The 10,346-nt window shown below is 39.6% G+C and overlaps 1 protein-coding gene across 3 annotated transcripts; it reads left to right on the top strand.

Moving 5' to 3' along the window:
* Positions 1 to 1,317: 1,317 nt before the first annotated feature.
* On the top strand, positions 1,318 to 8,935 carry LOC139742666 (leukocyte elastase inhibitor-like). 3 transcript variants are annotated; one of them, XM_071653195.1, is made up of 2 exons: positions 1,318 to 1,436; positions 5,302 to 8,935. In XM_071653195.1, the coding sequence occupies exon 2, from the start codon at positions 5,319 to 5,321 to the stop codon at positions 6,528 to 6,530; it is 1,212 nt and encodes a 403-aa protein (XP_071509296.1). In that variant the 5' UTR covers positions 1,318 to 1,436; positions 5,302 to 5,318; the 3' UTR covers positions 6,531 to 8,935. The 3 variants fall into 3 exon arrangements, with proteins under 3 accessions (XP_071509296.1, XP_071509297.1, XP_071509295.1); XM_071653196.1 differs by lacking the exon at positions 1,318 to 1,436 and adding an exon at positions 1,583 to 1,858; XM_071653194.1 differs by lacking the exon at positions 1,318 to 1,436 and adding an exon at positions 1,915 to 1,949.
* The last annotated feature ends 1,411 nt before the right edge of the window (positions 8,936 to 10,346 follow it).

The following is a 10,346-nucleotide window of genomic DNA, read 5'->3' on the forward strand; positions in this document are numbered from 1 at the left end:
CCTATACATAATAATATTTTGCTAGTAATTATTGCAAATCCCTTGTTGATAGTTAACAAACTGTTGAAATTACCAATGAAGTGTCCTCCTCTGACATTCTACGGCGTATTTCTTTTCTTTGATGGAAACTCAGAAAACTAATAACCACGGAGCCACAATAAAAATTCCCGCTGTGGAGGATGCAAGAGCTCCACGTGCAATGGCCCCGTGCAGAAGGGGAATCCCCGCCTGCGCGCGTTCAGAAATATACCACTGACCTTTCGGTCACACCAAGGGTCGATCTAACATCTCCCTGGTCACTACACGTATGGCCCATAATATTATGGAGGTACATGAACTACAGTATTAGCTCCATGAACCAAACCAGCCAGTGAGCTCTCTAGTCTTTCGTCATTAATGAAAATATAATTATTGTCAGCAGGCTCACTGCGATGTTCTCGAAACAATATTGGTTTTCAAATCGAAATGCAACCAGTGTGTCGACTCTACCCAACAGAAATTGGTAAATGAATAGTAGCAGCACCTACAACTAAACAACAAGTGTATTCATAATCATACGTAGGTTCACAGGGGACACTCCCCCACAAACTTCTGATGTGATGACGCTGCGTCACCTTAGGTAATTGTCGCGTGAAAGTAAAGCGTGGTATCACTCTTGCTAGAATTTAACAGTTTGTTCATGTAGACTGGACCTTTCCCGGCAAATTTACGTAATCGCTTGAAAATCTGTTGGGGTTTACTATCTCCTCATAAAACATTTAAAGGGATTGTACAGTCTTGGTGGAGATGAGAATTGGGCTTTTAACTTTTTGCGAGATATCAAGAAAACACTCATGATATAGTATTAGTACAGAATATACCATTTTAAGAGGAATTCAAAGCTTATGTGATGAAACTTGGGTTTGGAATGACTGAAATATCCAAAAACAAAGTAAAACAAAGCGATCGTAATAAAGTGTGGGTCCGACACTTATTAGAATCGCTCTTTTTTGGATATCTCAACCATTTCAAATCCAATTTTCATCAAATAAACGTTGAATTCCTCATAGAATTACATGCTCTTTCATATTTCATAAGAGGTTTCTCATTATCTCATAAAAAAATGTCAGAAACCTGAAATTAGGTCTCAACCAAAACTAGTAAATCCCTTTTAAGCAGTCGTGGTTGCTTGCTTCGATTCCAGACAGTCCCCAGGGTAACCCCGGCGCGGGGCGCTAGGTACGTGTTGGGGTCGCTGGTGCCGTGGTGGTGCGGTTATCCCCAGGGTTGCTTGCATGGGGGAAAGGCTAAAAGTCAGGGGCGAATTACGTGTAGAGGGTCTACTCATACATGACAGGGATGACATCAGTGTCGGGTGATCCCCCTTCCACGTATAACTAGCCAGCACGACACGGTTGAACAGATAAGCATCTTTTTCTATATCGAATACAAGAGAGGTAAGTGTAGTTTGGCTACCGATACTAACTCAGTATACTTCAGCAGCAGCTTACAATAGGTAAACAATAGAGATACACGTGTACATACGGGTACGTTGATAAGCACGTATGTGACAATGGTATCCTGCGCTCGGTGTAAACGAAACGAAAGGTCCTTCCTGGCGTATAAAGTTTACATTAAAATCTCACAGGCCCGCTGTGCACTAGGAAGAAACCATCATGTTTAGTAGAATGAAGTTGCGATTTCTGTCTAGTCTATAGTCGCAGCTAGCTGTCTGTTAAGTAGCATATTTGTCAGCTCGAAATACTAGCTGTGCAGGTAGTCACTGTGAAGCCAATGGTCAAGGTAGGGCTGATTTCTGGGCGCACCGGATTCACCGCGTACCTGCATGACATCCTACCTGGAGAAAAGCGGTAACAAGGTACACATTATACCTTATAGTTTACCAGCACAGCTGTAACAGTTTATACCGTCATCTAGTATCTTCATATCAGCCGCCATGACTTTCCGAGGTAAGACAGAGAACTTTGCAAACAAATATGTTCACTGATTTTTCTGATAATTATTTCATTTAATAGATCACACATATTCAAATCAATTGTACCTTTGCCTGGCTTTAGGCTTTGAACTGCAGGACAGTTGGTTGATATTCATATGCGATTAAATTTACTTTTTTTTTTTAGCATGCACCCAGAACTACCAAGTCTCCCTGACAATATCTCCACATCCTGCAAATAGTGCAATATCAAAGCCTTCCAGATTTGGTAGTTTTGCCCGTTGGGATGTAATGCAATATATACTGTGATTATACAGATACTTTCCTCAAATCATTCTGCTAGAAATCTCTCTTGCTTTGGTGTGCAAGTGTTTGCAGCTTTGTGTATTGTTGAATGTTGTGTATTGCTATAAATTACATTCCTCAACTTTCTAGTCTCCAAATCTAAGAGTACTCTGGGTCTTGAAAAGAATACTCGGCTGTGTCTCATGTAACATAAACTCTGATACTTTTAGTGATAGTTTATCTTAAAGGGGATTGCTAATACCTGATCAGTGGGAATCAGTGGGAATGCTGGGGGATGATTGTTCCAATTCTTGTGGGATTCATTTAAGAGTACCGGTACATTATATATCTACTGTTGTGTGAATTTTATTTGCTTCAGAACGGTGTCATATTCAAGTAATGTGCAATTTAATGTCCCATCACTGTACAGGCATGGTAACCTGGAAACATTAAACTGCACATTACTTGAATATGAGATCATTCTGAAGCAAGTAATTTTCACAAAACAATAGATACCGATATATAATGTACCAGTATGGTAAGGGTACCATCTATCGGCAGGGTACCAGGTACCTTGACCGAAAGATCGGTCTGTATCTGTCCGTCGGGGAATGTTCCGCGGAGACTGCGTCTGGCTTCACGGATCCCCTCCGTATACAGACTGATGTCAATGATCCCAGCTCCTGTGTGGAGCAACGCGCACAGATCAAACGTTACGATAAACCAAATTTCAGACAGCTTTTTTACATTCAAACAAGTTTGACATGACATGACACATTATGCAGCAATATTTGGGGTTAATTTCTCACATTTTGCAATCGAAATACTCACAGTAACGCGGTTATAATGCAGAAATTTTATCCATATCGCAAAATCGCCGTTTGCTAGCTGTAGGTCGCCATTTTGAATCTGTAAACCAATCACATGCGAGGTACTTTTTTTAGTAAAAGCAACACGTAGAAACTACCTCGCATGTGATTGGCTAATAGATTCATACTGTATGTTTCTGCAGTTTGAACGTGACAACGTGACGGGCTGGTTGATGTCTGTTTTGCGTTGAAAATTCTACCGAAATATTGGATTATTCATTAATCTGGTGAGTGTAGTCTATTCTTAAATAGTTGATTTAACTATTCAAGCTTAAATTTGCCGACCTAGGGCCATGAATTAGACGCAATCGAGAAGGGTGAGGTACCTCACCCAATTTTCCATAGAGACAGTGGTTAAGAACATCCACACAGCAATGGGTACTACAACCTTCCATCTGTCTACGGAGGACAGCGTTAATGGCAAAATACAAAAGAGTCCTCCGGACAGACGGATCTTTCTGTCTACCAGGTACCTTGACATCGGCACCCTGCGTATCATGGCTGTTTGCGTATAGAACAAAAAGGTATGCGTGGGATTAAGTGCCACTAGCTATGAAAGCAATAAAAACGAAGAAACGAAAATCAAACTCATAAATAAACTACCAGTACAACAAACCAAACTGAACACGTTTCAATTACACATCCGCTCAGTAACGACGCACGACTGTGGAATTCACGTGTATTACCTATGGAGGGAAGGGGTGCCGATCGTGAGGTACCCTTTCAAGCTGCGCGAAGAAAATGCATCGCATGCACTAATATTGTGTTATTTCACTACGGAGATTCAGAATCAAGAGGACGGTCACGACATTCAAAACTGCAGTATTTATGGCATATTTGAGGTAAAAATTAAGCAACTTTGTTTTATGCTTGTGGAATTATAAACAAGCTGCAGATCCTTAGGGTGACGATAGGTGGTACCCTCAATCATACTCTTAAATGAATCCCACAAGGATTGGAACAATCATCCCCCAACATTTCCTCTGATTCTCCCTGATCAGTTACTAGCCATCCCCGTGAACACTATCACTACCGGTACTTTTCTTCGCGGGGAAAAAATTCCCCCTCATTGCAATTTTCTATGCATTTTTACAAAACTGCTACACAAACTATCTTTTGTGTAGCAGTTTTCTTCCAAAGAAGTGTACAGAATACCATTTGAAATATTGTTCATCAGCTGAAATTGCTAATAAATATGAGTTTAAAAATTACTCCCTGCTTCATGACCATGAAGCTTGATTTTGTGTTTCAGGAGGCCTATCATCTTGAATTGATTCTCTCTAGAATGCAGATGACCGCATTTCAAATAATGAGAGATAAAAAAGTATGTTGTGCAATATTCGTTTAAAGTGTCCTCTGGTATAATAAATGATGATTTATTTTTTTAAAGGCATACAATCGTGGCGAGTGGTTTGTGCGGCATGGAGACGAACGCAACACGCTGCCTCCCCCATTCTGTATCAAATGTAGTGACCCCGAATGAGAATAGCGCTGGCTCAATGGGTCAGCGAACAACACTCTAGACTACAAGAGTTCTGTGCTACAAATCTCCTGACCCAAAATGGCTGTCCGAGCGAGCCACGAGAGCTTCCGAATGGACGCACATTCTCAGTGCGCATGCGCATGAAGAGAGGCCAAAAGAGCCACGCGTCTTCTGGCCTCTCTCCTCCAATCACCGCAGCTCGCGGTCACAATGTTTGTGTATGATGCGTACACACACACGCACATACACACACATGTCTCAGTGGCAGCATTGTCCCACACGTTTATGGATATATACATGTAGCACCAAGTCTGGCATTACGCCATTGCATGCACAAACTTTGGTCGTTCGGAGTTTACGTACCATTAGGGATGACGATCGTCTGCCTTTAACTCTTTCTGTGCTGCTGTGTCAACTGTTTTGTTTGTTTCTTTCTTTCTTTCTTTGGTTGGTTGGTTGTTGTTTTTTTCTGCATCATGCTACAGTGTACCTGTGACCTGTTTTACTACCTATAGGTGCACATGTACACGATGTGATGTAAATATAAACTGCAAAGTTTGTAGTTTAAATTTAGAGTTCACTTTTCCGGGGCAAATCATGTTAAAACACAAATCAGGGGAAAGTGACAAACAGCATAACACTATATGTAAAACAGAAAGCACTATAGTTTGTACACTCTTCCATCATTTCTATTCACTTTTTTTTTCTTTTTGTCATCTGTGTCTTTGCAGATTTGTTGACTCTTCTAATGCTGTTTGTGGCCATGGAGTCAGGGGTCAAATCAACAGAAGTCTCCGATCAAGTAAAGAATCTCGCTCGGGCCAACAATGAATTCTCTGTTCATCTCTACCAGACGCTTCAGGGGACCCACGAAGGTCAAAATCTCTTCTTCTCCCCTCTCAGCATTTCGACAGCCCTTGCGATGACGCACCTCGGAGCAAGAGGCAACTCATCGGCGCAGCTGAGTAAAGTGCTCCACTTCGACAAGATGGAGGAGTCGAAACTGCACGATTCGTTCAGGGAACTGAACTCGCTTTTATACGAGTCTGCGGGCAGCTACGTTTTGAGGGGAGCCAACAAGCTCTATGGCAAAGCTGGGGCAAAGTTTGTCCAGGAGTTCCTTGACAGCACCAAGGCCTTCTACGGCTCTGCCTTAGAGGCAGTCGAGGACTTCACTGACCCTGCAGTACAAGCAAGGATCAATGATTGGGTATCCCAACAGACTGAGGGAAAAATCAGGGATCTGATATCTCCAGACCATGTCAACCCCCTGACAAAGCTCATCCTGATTAATGCCATCTACTTCAAAGGAAAGTGGGACAAACCTTTCGAGCCAGAGGACACAGAACCGGGGACATTCAGGAAGCCGCACGAAGCAGTCCTCATGGACATGATGAGCCAGTCGGGCTGGTTTCAGATCAGTGATGATAAGACCAGGAAATGTTTTGTCCTGGAGATGCCCTATGTGGACAAGGATTTGAGCATGCTGGCAGTCTTGCCCTGGCAGACAGATGGACTCGCTGGCGTGGAGGCGCAGCTATCCCAAGAGGTCCTGGACTTCTGGGATGGCGATCTCATGCGGGAAAAGGCTGAGATCACTTTCCCAAAGTTCAAGCTTGAAGATACGTTCAGTTTGCCGGCCACGCTCGCTGCAATGGGTATGACTGATCCTTTCAGCGCTACTCTCGCTAATTTTGAGGGCATCACGGGCGACCGCTCTCTCTTCATCTCCGAGGTGATCCACAAATCTTTCATCGAAGTTAATGAAGAGGGGAGTGAAGCAGCCGCTGCTACGGCCGTCCACATGATGGCCCGCTCTATCGCCCCAAGGCCATACGAACTAAAGTTTGACCATCCTTTCATGTTCTTGATCAGGGATCGTCGGTCTAAGGCAGTTTTGTTTATGGGTCGTATCGTTGATCCACCTCACGATAGTCAAGTACAAAGAGATGAGTTGTGACTATAATTGGGGCATTCCTGAGAAGATCTCACAAGTGCTAATATAAGGAGGTTACACAAATGTGGCTAAATTGTCAATAATGGTGCCTTAGTTTTTTCATAAAAGCCACAAAGAAAATAATAAGTGCTCAGAAACATAGATGGTCATAATCAGATCTCTCTGGTTATGTAGGTTTCCATTCTGTCATTTCCTGAAAAATCAACTTTTACCAGCATTCTGTGCAATTAAAAAAAGTAAGAACTTATCCACTCCTCGACCAAGTCTTGTGTTATAATGAACTAGAGTACTGGCAATGTGTGTTAAAGTATTTTTTTTCTTTCCCCTTGTTCAATGTACCTCTTTAAGCTGTCTTCAAAATGCAAACTTAAATTATGCATAATCTTTTTTTCCCCAAGATAAGAGGGGCTGGAGGATATTGATACTTCTGCAAGAACATTGTAGTGCTTTGATCAGTAGTCCCATCACATTTGGGATTTTTTTGGTGCTAGTTATCCTAATGCAGACATCGACGTTGCACCAATTAGAAACCACCATGAACCAACAGTCCACAGAGGTTCGACTTTATGGCTGCTTACTTGGTGGCCCGTCCCCTCAGGGATACCCCAATTACTTCAGAAGAATATATGCAGCAGTCCTTATTATGGCTACTCGTGGGGTTACGTGATCCATACTCAAAATTAAAACAGGGAGTCGGCATATTGTGAGCTCTGGCAATGATCAACAACAAATAACATTTGACAAAATGCGTGAAACATTTTCTTGTAGAGATGCTCTCACATCCATGCACATTTTGTAAGACATCAAACCTTACACATGCATGTTATCAGCGATTTTGCACGCGTGCAGAGCAACTTAAACATTCAAAGGAAAAACACAATGTTTTGCAGGTACACTGATACTATGCTTGAAGTATCTAACAATACAGCTATAGTAGATGAAAGCCTGGCATAGTTTAGCCTGTTTAGGAAGTTCTTTGAATGTTAGGCACAAATAGTGTATGTTACCCCACAACAAAGACAAAAAAAAAATGCTCTGATCCATAATTTGTTTCTTTTCCATTTAATTAGAAAATTCATTATGTGTTTAGCGACATATTATAGTAGAAACCACATTACTTGGGCACAATGCTTTGATTCAGTACTTCTTGAATTTGGGTTTTACAAGATGGATGGATTGTCAATTTCGCTGCATTTTGAATTCTGTAGTCAACCAAAATACACACCTTAAGTGGAGTTTTTGAGAGTTGATGTCTTCAGTAGTGAGTACACTGTTTGAATTATTGAGGAGGTCATCCATTCTTAATCTCCGATGACAACAATGTTTCCAGATTCACTAGTCCACTTGTTTAACAGAAATTGGCAGCCTAGTGTAATGTAAATCAAACTTGTGGACATCCCTCCATTTTGACAAGATGCAAGTAAAATTCAAATACCGTAAAACCAGAAGTTTTCTCCATGCATGAAACTTTTGCAATTTTGCAAGGAGCCAAGATTTGCAATTGAGTAAAATGTATGCAAAAGTTCAACAAATTCCTGTATTGCTAGTACATGTATTATTCTCATAAATTTTCACATGGTCAGCAAATTTCGAGAGTTTCGTATTGCAAATGTTTCTGGTTTTACATTGTACAGTAATATGTAGCTGCCTCCTTTGTTTTTCATTTTAAATTTTAGTTATAAATAAATTGAATATGCTGTTAATTTTGCAAACTATATACATTTTCTCAGATTGTATGGTAATTCGTGTCCTACAAAATAGCCAATACCAATGAATTTGCTCCCGCTGCCACCTCTAACATTGATTGATCTAGCACTCTCAAAAAAAACATGATTTATAGATATAGAGACGAGTTCCTGTTGGCACGAGCAAGATGGTATTCGAATAGCACCTTATAATTTGCCTCGTAAGCTGATGATACACAATAAAAATTGAATTATAGCAGTTACAGATGCTATAATTGCTCAAAGACTGTACAGATTTTTGTTTCTTTCAAGTATCATTTGATCACTAAATGCAAACATACAATGTGTATGGCCTTGTTTAGAAACAGTCTTACATTGTATGATATTATCTAATTTTATTTAATTTTGTAAACAGTTTTCCACACCCTGTGTTGTGAAAGGAAATTCTGCTGACTGAAATATTAAAAAAAAAAGATCGTGACAATGGAAGATCAAGTTCAGTACACCTGTACCAGTAAGCATCCCTGGTGGTGCATTCTCATGATTTATGTTTTGTTTTGAATTTTAAGGCACTGCTTTCAAACTTTGTATAAAGTCATGATATATATAATGTGTGTCATTTTGTCTCTGTCTGAAGTCATGTTGATTTTTGTTTGGATTTTAGCTCATTTATGCACATAAATCATGTACATTTCATTGCTCAGTAATGATTATGTGTGTAGGTTTGCCCCCCCCCCCCCCCCAAAAAAAAAAAAAAAAAAAAAAAAAAGAAAGAGTGAACATACTACTTATTGACTGAATTAAACTGATAATTCTACAAATTTGAAAACAGACTGTGCATCGAGTGATTTGTGAAAGTCGGATAAGATCTAACACAGAATAATCTTGGATTTTGTTGAGCCTGTACACTTCTTACAGGGATATTGATTGATTTTCAAATAATTATGGTCTAATAAGAAAATTAGTCAATGCCTGAGTTCAGACTGTTAGTTTTCTTTTTCCATGATAGAGTATGAGAAAAAAAAAATGTGCCCACAATTGATAATAATGATGGTAATTTGTGCCCACAATAGTGGAACTGAATGCATGTGTGTCTGTGTGTAAAGTATAATTTTCTTGTAAAGCCTATCTGCACAACGTGCTGTCTGTCCCGAGTAAGTTTACAGTTTATGATCACCTTTGCTGCTCTACTTACTTCGTTCTGATGGAAAAAGCCAGTTCGGGGTTCCACTTTACATATGAGCAGAAAAGGGGTAATTTGTACCAACAGGACATGTTGGTTTTTAAATTCACTGAGATAAGCATCTGTGATGTAATGATTATTCAAGTAATAAATGGTGCTTGCCAGCACATCTGTCAGACAGCAATAGTGGTATTTGGTAATATCAATAGAAAAATATTTTTAATACAGTCAATACAAAATAATGAAATGGATGCTTTCTCAAGTGTTAATTGACAGACCATTCTGGTCATCTGGTCTACACAAGTTCATCCTTTGTGTTTGAACATGATTGATGAATTCTGTAAATTGTTACATCAGGCAAGCTTATGTATCATGTTGCTTTGAAATCTAGTGAAGTGGCTAACCAATTTTAAAAAAAAAAATGAAACCTTATTTTGTTTCAGATTAACAACTCTTTGAAATAAGAAACCTTTTTATTCATTTTTGGATTAACAAACCTTCAGAATAATGAGCCTCATTTAATTCTCAGATTAACAAACCTTGGGAATAACGAACCTTGTTTCATGTTCGTATTGACAAACCTTTGGAATAACAAACTGTATCTGTATCAATCAGGAGTTTGTTTCTTTTCATGCTTTCTGTTACCCATCAAGTCCTAGGGGGAAATTAGAAGAAATGATCATTTTGCCAAAATCAGATTGTCACTTCTGAAATTCACTGCATATCTTAGATTTGGAGAGAGATTAGATGGACCTTATTGAATTCATTAAATTAGTACACTGTACAAAGAAAGGTATTGACAAGAACTGACCAATTTGAGAAAAACAAAAGGAACTTATACACTGTATCTTCATTATTACATTGCCAATTTCACAATTAATTATAAATTTATTTAATTTCAGTTATGAGGTTTTTAACAATTCTGGAATTTTAACAGACACATTATCAACA

Source organism: Diadema antillarum, unplaced genomic scaffold (genome assembly GCF_040938485.1).
Source record: "Diadema antillarum isolate AM-2024a unplaced genomic scaffold, OU_Dant_1.0 seq00001013_RagTag, whole genome shotgun sequence".
In the NCBI taxonomy this organism is placed as follows: domain Eukaryota; kingdom Metazoa; phylum Echinodermata; class Echinoidea; order Diadematoida; family Diadematidae; genus Diadema; species Diadema antillarum.